The sequence below is a fragment of the Larus michahellis genome, chromosome 13 (genome assembly GCF_964199755.1).
Source record: "Larus michahellis chromosome 13, bLarMic1.1, whole genome shotgun sequence".
Classification (NCBI taxonomy): Eukaryota; Metazoa; Chordata; class Aves; order Charadriiformes; family Laridae; genus Larus; species Larus michahellis.
Genome location: NC_133908.1, coordinates 15,683,367 through 15,696,144, shown reverse-complemented (window position 1 = coordinate 15,696,144; position 12,778 = coordinate 15,683,367). Strand labels below are relative to the sequence as shown.

The window sequence follows — 12,778 nt, the reverse complement described above, 5'->3', positions numbered from 1 at the left end:
CTGCTGCAGCCTGCTCCCACCCCAGCACCAGGGCGCCGACAGCCTGACAGCTCTCAGCGCAGGCGCTGCTGCTTGCTTTCCTGCAGCTCCTGCCAGGCCGGAGCCAAGTTTGGCGTTCAGGGATCTCGTGATGGCTGCAGGAGCTCAGTGGAAGCCTTCGTGATTGGGAGGTGCCGATGGTCGCCGATGTTGCTGTTACAACATCCCCACGCGTAGCTCTTCTTGCTCAGCATCTGCTCCAGTGCCTTCCAGCAAGTGGCAGAGCTGTCCTGCGTTTCCCAAGTCCTTCTGGCCACAAGTGTCAGCTCTTCTGCCGCTCCCCCGAGGCTTTCCAGCAAGGGGGCTTTCCACCTTGGGGATGCCTGGGCAGGAGAAGTGGCACCATAACACAAGTCTCAACAGGAACCACCAGCTGGGGACAACCTCTCTCAGCAGCCCCCTCCCCAGCAGGTATTTGGTGGGAAGAGACCTCCAAATGGTGGGAGAGGCGGAGGTGGAAGAGGGAGGAAGGGAACAGCAGGTCCGATTCCGCTCTGTTGTGAGCAGCAAAGCGGTGGAATAACTCTTCCAGTCCATGGGCCACTCGGGTGTGAAACTGCTGTGAGGCACTTTGGACGGAGAGGAGGTGGGGGAAGAGGTCTCTGATGAGAGCGAAGGGGAAAGGGGAGGGAAGCGAGAGAGAAACCGACTTTAAGTGGATTAAGGCTGTCTGTCCAAAGTCCTTTGTTTCCTGCCACCTCCCTGGTGTGACTTTCACAGCTGTGTTCCGTGTGGCTGGGGACCTGGGTTTAGGTTCCCTGCAAAGTCAGCATGGAGCTTTACACCTCCTGGGCATTTCCCTGAGCACTTGAAAAGCGTCCAGGAGCCAAACCCCAGGACAAAGAAACCCCTTTGATTTCTCTTCTCTAATGTCTTTCCTCTTCTCTCTGTAGGTGATGGCCTCATGAATTGGTCTCCAGCATCGCTGCTCAGTGGATGACAAACGGGGACACATCCCCGTCAGGCACGTCTCTGCTCTCACCCTCTCGCTTTTGGGATTCCCCTTTTCCTTGGCCCTGGCACCTTGTTTTTTCTCCTGGGCAGCCAAAGCGGGTGTTTGTACAGGTGGTGGTGGGTGCAAACAAGGCTGGGAGTCGTGCGCAGTGAACTGCCCTTGTGAACACCCGTGAGCGGGAGTATTTCTTGAAGAGGCCTTGAATTACCCGGTTCTCCGCCCCAGCTGGCACCCCAAAGCGTGGGCACGGGGAGGGGGCGAGGTGAGGCGAAATGTGGCCTTTGGGCCTCGACTCACAAGTGAAACGGTAAAGTAATAAGTAAAGTAATACATAAAAAAATCTGTTTGTCAGCAAAATGCTTTGCAGCAAAAGAGCTTTAAAAGCTCTTTTTAGCTTTTAAAAATCTTTTAGATGAAAATGGCTGGAATTGTGCAGGCTGCCCTGCATCCAAACTGTGCACCTTGAAAATGCCAAAACGTTTGGTTTTGTCTCCAGACTTCAGCTTGACTGGGCCAACGCAACAGTCCCACCATGAATTCCCAGAAAGTTTTGCTTGATCCACTGCTACTTATTTTTGCATTTATTTGGTTTTGCCTTTAAAAAACCCCCATCCTTGAACTTAACTGTGGCTTGAACCCGGAGGTGCAGAGTCTGCCGAGGTTGGAACCTGGTCTCCTGCCCTCCTGAAACCCAGGGGCAGGAGAGGGGCAGTGGGGCTGGGCTGAGCGTGCCTGCCGCGGGGCTGTGGGGCTGCGGGGCTGGCGCTGCTGCCCCCTCCCTCTGGGAACAAGCGAGATGGCAGCGGGACTGTCCTGCCCCTCACCCTGCAGTGGTCCAGCCCAGGAGTGGGTCCCGGGCTGGGGGCAGCTGTGGCAGCCCCCGTGTAGCTCTCACTGCAGTTCATGGGGTCCTGCAGCTCTTCCTCCCGCTTCTCCCCCACAGCCAGCCCCAGGATTCGGTCCCGAGAAGCAGCTCCCAGTGGTCCTGGAGGGGCAGGGGCCGTCGGCCCCCGCCGTGAGAGGTTCACCACAGTGTTTGTTGTCTCATCATCTCCTGCCCCCGTGCCAGGAGCCGAGCGCACACAAACACTGCCGGGCTCCGGTGAGCAGCGCTGCCTGCAAGATAAGCCAGGCAAGGAAAACACATCCATCTCCGTGTCTCTTGGCCTGAGACGGAGTTTCATCTGCCGGCATTTTCCTGGCGTGGGCTCAGGGCACACCGCAATTCACCTGAGGAGCCAGACGCCGGGGAGCCAGCTCCCATTCCTGGCAAGAAGTGCCAGCCCCGGCCGGTGCGGGGTGCGATGGCTGCGAGGAGCTGGCGGCCGAGGCCCTGCCGGCGCCCGGGGGAGGACGCTGACCCCGGGCTGAGTCCCGGTGGCACCACGGACCCAGCCGCATGTGGCCAGCAGTTGTGTCCGTCACCCGAGCGAGAGGGCGAGACTCCCTGCCCAGGCTCCCCCTGCCCAGCCACGCTCCCGGCACCCGCTGAGCCCAGGTGAAGAGCTTCCAGGCAGCAGCCTGGACAAAGCAGGAAGGACTGGGAGATGCAGAGCCCAGCAGAGACTCGGCTCCAGCCTGCGGCTGCTCCGTGTCTGATAAGGAGCCTGCTAGTGCCGTCTTGCAGCGCTCCCGACCTGCCAGCTCTCCGCAAATGAAACGTCCTGGTGAAACGCCCCCCACCCTTGGCTCCCTCTGATCCCCTCCGAAGCCGAGCTGAGACTGGAATGTCTCCTGGGATGTGATTCCCTCTAGCCTAAGGGGGACTGCGTTAATAAAAGCCAGCGCGAGATGTGGAGGCGAGGGGGGAGGAGGCAGGCAGGGCTGGTGAGATGAGGCTTTTACGAACAAGTCGTGGGTCTGCTGGAAATGTCCCGTCCTGTCCTCTCTCCCTCCCCCTGTCCCCAGAGCCGAGCGGTGGAATTCAGGGTGTGGGTCGAGGCTTCTCTTCACGCAGGTTTCTTCTCAGAGCAGTCAAACCCCTCGCCTCCCTCCCTCTCCCCCCTCCCTCTCCCCCCTCCTCAGCACCTCGCTGGAACAGGTACCATCCCCAGCCTCTCTGGGCTCCGTCTCGCTGCACCGGGACCCTCCTGCCCCTCCGCATTGCTCCGGCATCAGCCCGGGCTGGGCTTTCCCCACCATGAGTGGAAGGTGTCCATCCCCAGGGTGCGCAGGCCAGCCGGGAGAGCCAGGGCCAGCCGTGGCAAACAGAGAATGCTCCCCGTGTGCCGGCGGGGCCGGGGCACTGTGCTCATGGCGGGGAAGCAGTGGGACGGGTTGGTGCTGGGTGAGCAGGACCGGGCACCTGCGGGGCGGCTGCCCGGCATCGGGGCAGCGCTGCGGGCTCTGGCCACGTGACGCCACGTGAAAGCAGCAAGGATACAAGCCAGGAGGGAAGAAAGACGGGAGAGCAAGTAAACTCAGTCTGGAGGAGACAACCAGGGAGAGACATCACGGAAGTGTGGGGTTTGGTCGGTGTGAGCTCTCTTGGCTCCCGTCGGGATGCAAAGTGGCTCTCACAGCGGTTAATTTGCGCAGCAGTGAGGCAGTGCCCTGCAGTTCGGAGCTCACGCGACGCTAGATGCTCTGGGGAAGGACGTGTCTGTGACCCACACTTGCGTTGCCATTAACAAATGCCACTGCGACAAGTTGGCTGCCAGACTGTGGCAGAGCTCAGTCCCCAAGATGTTTTTCCACTTTCTCTTGGGCAGCAATTGCTGACCTCTGAGCCTGCGTTATCACAAACTCAGTGCAGAAGCCTCAGAGCTGGGGAAGCACCCAGAGACCAACTTGAAGATCCTGAAGCACAGTCTAAAAGGAGCCCCACGAGAGCTTGCACACAGCTGGGAGTGAATCCAGCACGGCGTACGCCGTGCCCAGCCTTCGCAGAGAGCTGCGGTGGCGGCTCAGGCCAGCGATTTTGCGAAGGCCAGACAGAAAACCCGCACTGCTCCTCTGGAGGAACCCGTGGATGGTCTCTGCGTTGAGCTCAGCACTCTGTGGTAGAGCCTCCAGCTGAAAGAAGAGCATTTCAGCAGAAATCTTGACAAACCAGACTGCGTGACTGGGCTTCTATGCACATTTGCAGGGGAAGCAAAAGGAAGAGGAGACACCACTGCCTGCTTCTACAGGAGAAAGAGAAGATGGGCTCCGGTGTTTAGTTTCCAGCCGAGAAGCGATGTCGGCAGCTGATGGCTGGACAGCCTCAGCAGGGCAGGGAGAACAATGTGGTGGTAACAACTCATGAGACATTTTGGGGAGCTAAGACAGAGGGCCCCCAGTCGCAGGTGGCTGTGAAGTGTTTGTGTAAGGGCTGCAGCGTCGCCCGGGGTCTCCTGGGCTGCGTACGGCTGTGTCTTTGCCTGGGGAGGGGGGGTGGGGGGAGGTAGTTACCGTAATAATCTAGATCAAAGCGGTGGCTGCTCACGGGCTGGTGCTAACAGCCTCCTCAAGGGGCACAGGTGCCTCTGCCTCACACGCAGACCCCGTTCTTGCTTCCATGTTCGCTCACGTGTTGTTTCACTACCGACGGCCCTGAGCCACCCTGGGGAGCCACCAGGATGGCGCCCTGCAGGTGTTTGCTGTGGCTGCCATGGAGGGGGGGACCAGAGCAGGGAGCAGCCCCGCCGGAGGGGAGGGAAACAGCCTCTGGGTGGACATTTGGGTGAGGGGGAAATGCCAAGCCCCGAGCCCATCGCCCGGGACGGGCAGGGAAAGCAGGGAGCCTGTGAAGGTGCGAGACCCCTCCAGGGCCCGCTCAGGACTCTCGTCTCCTGCGAGGGGTGGGAGGTCCCTGCGTGGGGCTCCTGCAGCCCCTGCCCGCTCCCAGCCAGCGCAGAGGCAGCCAAGGGCACTGTCTCGTCGCTCAGAGCCTCCAGACGCGCACCGAGCAAACCCGCGCTGGCATTCCAGCTGCACTGCTTACGGGGCGCTCCACGGTCTCCGGGCTCAGGTTTGCCATCTTGTCCTGTATTTAGCAGGCGAATGCACGGAGCTTGCAGTGATTGTCATCCTCGTGATCTGGGGATACCCTGGAGGCGTTTTGGAAGAGGTAATTTCTTGACAGGGGCTAACTTTTGTGACACAAAACTTCTTCTTTAAGCTACAACTAATGGCATCAGCCATTAGCCAGAAGAGGAGATCTGGGGAACTTCTCTTTCTACCACCTCCTCTTTGCTCACCAGGGAATTCCACATCTGATGCCTTCCTCCACCTGCAGGTCACCAGGGTGGGTTTGAGTTTAAAGGCAGAGATGTGCCTGCAGCTCCCAGGACACAGGGCATGGCTGAGAGAAGCCCCTTCTGCTGGGGAAGAGGTCTCTGGAAACCCGGAGCAGAGCAGTCCTGCTCAGGCGTGCTCCAGCAGCCAGGCCCTGGGCTTCGAATGGGAAACACCCGTGATGTGAATGGTTTCGGGTCCGGAAGAGCCTTCAGACCAAAAGCGGGTTAGCACGAATGAGTTAAAGTCCTTTCGTTTGCTTTGTGAAATTTATTGAAAACTACATTGTTCATCTGCTGAAACTTCACAGCTGTTGAGATTGCCCTCGGGGCAAACCACATCCAAGAAATGGCATGTAGATCCTGGGAGCACCAGACTTGAAAGCTGCAAGGGCGCTCTGTAGCGCTGCCTTCCCTTCCTTCCCCGTCCCTGCCCTCGCAGTCACGTCTGGCCGCCTGCAGCTCCTCCAGTGAGACGCCGGGGATTTTTCTTCCTGCCTTTTCTCATCTCTGGCTCTTGCAGGGCAGACACTTCATTTCACGGCATCGCGTTTTGGCTAAAAGGAGACCAAGGAAGGACGCAGACAGCGAGAGGTTTGCATGGGGGGTTCATGCTGAAAGCCCGTGGCATCCAGCGTGTGAGAGGGCTGTGTGCCACACTGCGGTGCCATCGAATACCACCTCTCTGACGCTGCTGCTTCGTTATCCCTCAGGGGAACGGCGGTGAGGCAGGACTGCGGGAAACGTGCCCCTTCGCTCATGAAAAATCTATCCATGCCTTTTAGTGGTAGCAACTTGCTTGATTATTATATTTTTTTTTGGTGGTGTTATTATTTGGCAGTTGCAACTTCTGCTTGCAAAACACTTTATAGGATAAAAAAAGGTAGCGCTTGCATGTTTACATCTGACCTGAAAGCTCTGTATGGTCTTGGGAGACTGGAATCAGCCACTTGGCACAAGCAAAATTAGGACTAGCCAGAGCTCAAACATGAAAATAAAAGCAGGACAGGAGAAACCCACTGACTGCAATACATTGAGTGTATGATTCACAGAGTAATTTTGGGTAGCAAATACATTGGTAAGAACTGGAGGTTTTGTTTCTTTCTTTTTTTTTTGGGGGGGGGGGGATTGTCCACAAACAAAAATATTGGCTAATTCATCAGACGCTTTCTTCTGCTTTGAATAGTTTGCCCAGATCCCCAAGCAACCATCCCGTGCAATTTGCTGTTAACCTAAATAACTTGAATTCGGGTACACCCAGAGCACTGCCCAGATCTGCCCCTGCACGCAGTAATTAGGCTTCTCCAAGCGCAAACCTGCCGCTTGGGAGGCAGCGGGCTCGGCAGCAGCTCCAGATGGCTACCTGCTGGCGGTGGCCCGGGACAGGGATGCGCTGCAGCATGGCACGGCCGCGGGGAGAAGGCGCCGGTGGGAACAGGCCACTCGAGGGTGTCACCGTTCCCCTGAGCCGACGCAGATGCCGCCTGGCTGGGACGGAGCGGGGTCTGCTGCCCGATGGCGGGGCTGAGGCCGGGGATCGCATTCCTTACCCGTGAAATAACCCCTTGCAATCCAAGCGCTTGGGGAATTCCTACATCTCTTTGTAGCCACATTTCGGCGGCGACAGTGTGAGGATTTAAGTGAGGCCGACTCTGAAGGGGGAGATGATTATCTGCTCTTAGAGCAATGGGGAGAAAGCAGTTGGAAAAAGCACACCCGCTTTTTACAAACCTCATCGTGCCTGATCTGGTGCCACCAGGAGGGACGTACAGGCCGGCCGGTGCACTGAGGTGTTCAGAAATGACTGGTTTTGAGTAAATCTTTCCAGCACTATTTGGGAATTAGCCACTGTCTTTCAGATTTATATGTCCCTTCATCCAGAATTAACCTTCAAGCGCAGGCAGGCCCTCACACCTGAGTAAGGAGGGATCTGCTGGAGCAGGGGAAGCCGGCAGAGACGAAGCTTCTTGCTTGAATCAAAGATCAAATTTAGGCTGAAAAACAGGGGAATTAGGAAGTTTGGCTAGGGACGGAGCAAAAACCGTGGTGGGGGTATTTAGATGCAGAGGGGGCCCTGCTGCACGATGCCCCGAGGAGAGGATGGCTCATCAGCGGAGGGGGAGACCCAACGCATCCCCCCCAGCGCGGTGCGAGGCCGCCCCGGCGGGGCGCGGAGGGCTGGGGGTGTGCGGGCGGGCCCGTGTACGCCCAGCCTCCTCAGACAGCCACAATTAATTATCTCATTAGTAGAGTCGGGGTAGCCGCGCTCCTCAGCGCATACCCGGCCTCCCACGGCACAGAAAAACTTTGCGTCTAATTAACCAAATCAAAGGGTCCCCCAGACACAGCTTAAAGGGTCGCGCTCAGCCTGAAACCTAGGCTCCTTCAGCGAGTCCTTCTGCGCCCAGTGGAACTAACGAACCTCCAGTTCCTATGGCTGGGGGTCTGGCATTCCCTACGCCCCCCGCAAGCCCATCCTCCCCCCCCACCCCGGCTCATGCCCGGCTTCTCCCTACAGCCAGGGACAAGCGGGAGGGAAGCGGAGCCCTGGGTGCGGGACCCCCAGGCGCTGGTGGGCTGCAACTGAGCTCCCCCCCGGGGGTTTCCTCGCAGCGAGGGGCTCCTCGGGGTCACCCTTTTCTTCCTGCCCTTTTTCCATCATCTTTAAGCCCTGTTTCCCCGCGAGTGCTGGTGGCTGAGCTCAGCGGGATGGGGCTGTCGGGGCCGGGGGGGACAGAGGAGCTGTGTGGGGAAGGGAACCCCGCTCCCCCGGGACACAAGGGAGAAACGCAGGTGCTGCTGGTGCGGGGATTTTCCAGTTACATTCTTCTGGTTCCACAGCTGTGTGCCCCCCCCGCCCCTTTATTAGCCAGCAAAAGATGGGCAAATGCCAAATGTAAAATGCTGCTGCTCCAGCTGCGAGCAGAACCGCACAGCTGCCGGGGACGGCGAGTCGCCTGGCGCTGCGGGGGGAAGGATTTGGGGGTATCACCCACCCCCCACCCCCCCACCAGAAGAGGAGCCCCCCCATTGCGTGTGCTTGAGGCACAGCCCCTTCCCTCCAAAGCGCAGGAGCTGCTGCCCCCGGCCCGCCCGGCCCCTGCGCCGAGGGGGCAGTTTGCTTTACAAACGCGTCTCTCTTCCCCGCGTGCTGGAAATTTGATTCTCCAAAAACACTTCCACGGCAGCTGATCGCCAGCCCGGCGGTGAGTTAGCTCCCTAATTCCTGCCAGGCAGTGAACCAGCCCAAAGAGCTGCTTTTCATAACTCGCCGAGCGCATGAACGCAGCCCTGAAGACATAACAGAGCTGGGATGTTGGGGTTTTTTTCCCCTGGACGACAACTGGATTTGTTTCACTCCACGGGGCATCGGGAACACCCAAAGATGGAGCAGGCCACCAGGCCCATCGCAGGGAGACATCAGGCAGAGACGGGCCCAGTGGGGGTGCCCGGGAAGAGATGGTTGTCAAGAAATTGGTTTGAAGGTGAAACTGGCGTCGCCCAGCCTGTCTGTTGGGTGATTTGAGGGCTCATCATCATCATCTCTCCATGGATTCCTACTTCCCAACAACGTCCACGCCTTGCACAGTTTTCCTTGATCTGCTGGTTTGTATCCAGAGGGCTGCTGCAGAGATTGTTGTGCTGGCCAATGGCTTAGACCACATCATTCCTCCCCGCGCTCCTCCCCGGCACCTTCTTTTCTCTGCCACAATTGCCGACTTGTTCATCTTCCCTCTCCCGGCCCTTCATTATCCACCTCTCCTCCACCCATCAGCTCCCCTGCACCGGGGCTGTCTCCGGCGCCCATTTCCAACAAGCCCCTTCATGCTCTCTCCTTTCTTTACACTGAGGGTGGTGAGACACTGGCCCAGGTTGCCCAGAGAGGTGGTGGAGGCCCCGTCCCTGGAGACGTTCACGCGGTTCCGCGCTCCCCACCCCGCCTCAGCCCGTGTTTCCCCCCCGCCGCGGCTCCCTCGCTCCCGCCCGGGCTGCTCCGGGCTTCGTCCTTGCTCGTGGGCTCTTCAGCACCCAGCAGACCACGGTCCTCACCCGCTGGCGGGACCCCAAAAAGGAGCTGAGCCACCTTTGGGCCGCCGACCGCGGGGACGTGAGTTTGGGGGCAGCAGACGGGGCTCCGCTGAGGCGACGGGGGCGGGCGGGGGGGGGGCGCCCCCTGGCGGCGGCGGCGGGCGGCGCCAGGGGGCGCCCCCTCCCTGTGCCACCCCGCGCCGCCGGGGGGCGCCCTCTCGCGCCTCTTAAGGCGGCGCGCGAGGCGGGGGCGCGCGCAGTGCTGAGGTGATGGCGCGCGGCAGTAGGAGCGTAGGGAGGGCGGCGGCGCCGCCGCCGCCGCCGGCCCCCGCACCGGCCCCGGCAAGGTACCGTGAGGGGACGCACACGGGATGGGAACGGGGGGAGACGGGTCTTCGCTCGCCGCGTTCTGACTCGTTCCTCTCCGCAGCCCGGCTCCGGTGGCGCAGCCGGCGCAACCCGGGTTGATGGCGCAGATGGCCAGCACGGCGGCCGGCGTGGCCGTGGGTTCCGCCGTGGGACACGTCGTGGGTAACGCTCTCACCGGAGCCTTCAGCGGCGGCTCCTCCGAACCGGCCAAAGCGGCGGCTCCCGTTCAGGTGAGAGCGGCGTCCGGACGGCGGTGGCCTCGTCACCGGGGCCCGGGTGGGCTGTGGCCGTGGGGTGGGGGGCGGCGGGCCCGGGGCCCGCCGGTGCCCCTGAGCCCTGAGGGCCCGTGCCGGGGAGCGGGGCCCGCCGGTGCGCCTCAGGGCCGGTTGTCCTTGGCGCCCGGCAGCCCAAGGTGACAAGGCCGTTCGGCTGAGCGGCGACAAGCAGCCGCGGTGATTACTGAAGGGGGGGGGGGGGGTTGCGTGGCTCTGCTCCCAGAGCCCTTTCCCCAAGCACGCCCTTGCCTGCAGGAGCCCCGGCAGCAGCCCGTGTACCAGCAGTCGCCCTATGGACCCTGCCACTATGAGATGAAGCAGTTCCTGGAATGTGCCACCAACCAGAGAGACCTGACCTTGTGCGAGGGCTTCAATGAGGCGCTGAAGCAATGCAAGTACAGCAACGGTGAGTCTGTGCCCTGTCCCCACTGGGTGCTGAGGGGAACCCTCTGCCAGGAGAACACCCGAGGGGTTTCAAAGGTTGGAGAAGGTATTTGCTGAGGTTATGGTGCTCTTCAAGGCTTTAAATAGGGAACGGTTCTGCCTTATGTCCTGGAATGTTGAAGGGAACTGGAAATGGCAGGGGAAATGGTCCTGGCCATGTCTCTGAAGGTGAGGAGGTTGTAGGTACCCTCTTAGAGATTCCTCTCTTGTTGCTGTTGGAAGCCTGCTGCTTTCCCTACTTCATTCCCTAATTCCTGCTGCACCTGCTAACAGCAGATGACAGTAGTTACGTTGTGATCTGGTCACCTTAGGTGAGAGCTTTTATTATCTCCAGCTGCTGGAACACGCACATAGTGCTGAATTTGTGCTTTCTCCCCTGTAGGTGTTTCTTCTCTCCTGTGAAGAATCTGCCCTCTCATAGGGAAAAGGAGCCTGGTGTGGAGCCCCACTGCCCGCAGGGAGTGGAAGGACGGACAGGGGATGAGCTGGAGGGAACAGACTGACCAGACAGGAGTCTTCTAGTGGTAATTCACTTCTGGACTAGGAGGGAAAGAAAGGAATGGTTGGACCTGTGGGAGCTTGAAATTCAGATAGTGCTGTATTTACTACAGAGAAATAAAGGAGTTTATTTGGACCGATCACTCGCGCATATTCTTTATTTAATACTTAAGCTGAAATTAAGCTACCGAAATGTTGACAGTATCAGCCACTTAAGGGACAAGGCACAACCGCATATTTCCTGAGGACAGGAGGTGCAGCCTTGCAAGGCCTGTGCCCGCATGACTTGGCGAAAGCGGATCCAGAGTGAGCTGAGGCTGGGTTGGCTGCACTCCAGGCAGAGGAGGGGCTGGAGAGAGGTAATAGGAGGTGCGTCCCCCATGGTGTTTTGAGTAACAAATTATCTTTCCATCCATATCCTCTTCCTGACGAGCTGTTCTGACCCTGGAGCTAAGAAAATATGACCTGTGTGACTCGGATACAGTCGGTTGATCTTACTTAAAAGCCCGAGCAGGTTATGCAATGTTCTCAAGGTCACCAGCATCAGGTTCAGCTTCCCACTTGCAGTCACTATAGCAGAGCAGTCTCATGAGTGCTGCCTCCAGTGGGAGACCCTGCTCCTGTTGCTGGTGTGAAAGAGAATTTTGAGGCTTCAGCTTATGTTTTAGTGGCACACAGTGAAACCGTGATGCTTTCAGATGCTTAACACTGAATTTTCATGGCAGAACTAATCTGTGAACTGCCGACTTTGGGCTGTTGAATATTGGGCAAGCTCACAGAGCCTTGCCTGGGTTTGTGAGGAAGTCCAGGTCTAGATGGTGAAAGCTGGCAGCAGATACTGGAGGCTGGTGTTGAAAGTCCTACCCTTTCTAAATGTCAAGACTTAAATTTCTGGTGGCAGATAGTGTCCTGAGCTGTGCCTGGCCTTATCTGGGGTGCCTTGTGCTCTCCTGAGAAACAGCCAATGGAAAAAGTAGACGCCAGAGACTCAAAGCCCAAGTGCTCTGTGTGCTGAGCTGCCCTGGTGTGAGCAGGGAGGAACTGCTCTAATGAAGTAGTTTTAATTAACTCCCATTAAGAAATAACTATTAGAGTGATGTTGGTGTGTGCCGGTTTGGGTGGAGAAGCTGTTGAGGCCATCAGGAGCACCTGCAGCAGGTGTGTGCTGTCCTCTGGCCTGTCTTGGCTGAGTGCTGGCAGTGCCGCGCTGGAGCTGCGAGGACTCTGGCTGTCTCTGGAAGCCAGAGGCGGCTGCTCGTGCCTGGCTGTGGTGCTGCGTTTGCGTGGCTGGTCAAGGTGCGGCTTTGGATGCAGGAGTGTGAACCACCAAGAGGAGCCGGGGGGGTCTCAGGAAGAGCAGTTTGGTAGCAGAGGATTATTGCTAAGCGGGGGGTGAGTGCTCGGGCAGTACGGCGTGGTGGGTGAGCGCTGGTGGTGGCCACGCTGCGCTTGTGACCAGTAAAGGGCCTGTTCCCATCAGGTCCCTTCCTCATGCAGGGCTGCCCTTGAGCTCTGAGCTCTCATTGCTGGGTGAGGAAGGCCTGGGCCTGGCTGGGGTGCTGGTGAGGGCCTGAGTCCTCCTCTGGAAAGAGGCCCTTCTCCAGTGCTGTCTCATCTGGGTGTTTGCTGAGAGCTTCTGCAGCCGATCTGTGGAGTGATCCCCCAGCAGTTAGGTGTTTTCCTTCTGTGTTGGTCAGTTGCCCCTTGCTATGTTGGGCAGGGCTATGCCAACTACAGCCTGGGAGACAGAAGTCTGGGTTTCCTGATCCCTCCTGTTCCTCGCCTCCCTGTTTTCCCCGAGAAACTGTCCCCTCTTTGCTTTGGACCCCTCCAAGCTGGGAGGAGGCTTGTGCCTGGTGTGGGGTGGGAGGGCAGCAGGTGCCTGCTGTCACACTAAGTAGGAGAGGTTCTGCAAAGCAGCTCTGGCTTCTGCTTGTCCCTTCTCTTCTGAC

General features: G+C 58.8%; 1 protein-coding gene and 1 long non-coding RNA gene across 2 annotated transcripts; one reads left to right on the top strand and one right to left on the bottom strand.

Annotated features, from left to right (window-relative positions):
* Nucleotides 1-6,338: 6,338 nt before the first annotated feature.
* LOC141750581 (uncharacterized) lies at nt 6,339-7,058 on the bottom strand. The gene is made up of 2 exons (XR_012589727.1): nt 6,943-7,058; nt 6,339-6,863 (listed from the first exon to the last, which is right to left on the bottom strand). It is a non-coding gene; the product is annotated as an uncharacterized LOC141750581 (long non-coding RNA).
* A 2,379-nt stretch (nt 7,059-9,437) lies between these two features.
* Nucleotides 9,438-10,967, top strand: CHCHD10 (coiled-coil-helix-coiled-coil-helix domain containing 10). The gene is made up of 4 exons (XM_074606321.1): nt 9,438-9,587; nt 9,671-9,839; nt 10,140-10,290; nt 10,711-10,967. The coding sequence occupies exons 1-4, from the start codon at nt 9,511-9,513 to the stop codon at nt 10,728-10,730; spliced, it is 417 nt and encodes a 138-aa protein (XP_074462422.1). The 5' UTR covers nt 9,438-9,510; the 3' UTR covers nt 10,731-10,967.
* The last annotated feature ends 1,811 nt before the right edge of the window (nt 10,968-12,778 follow it).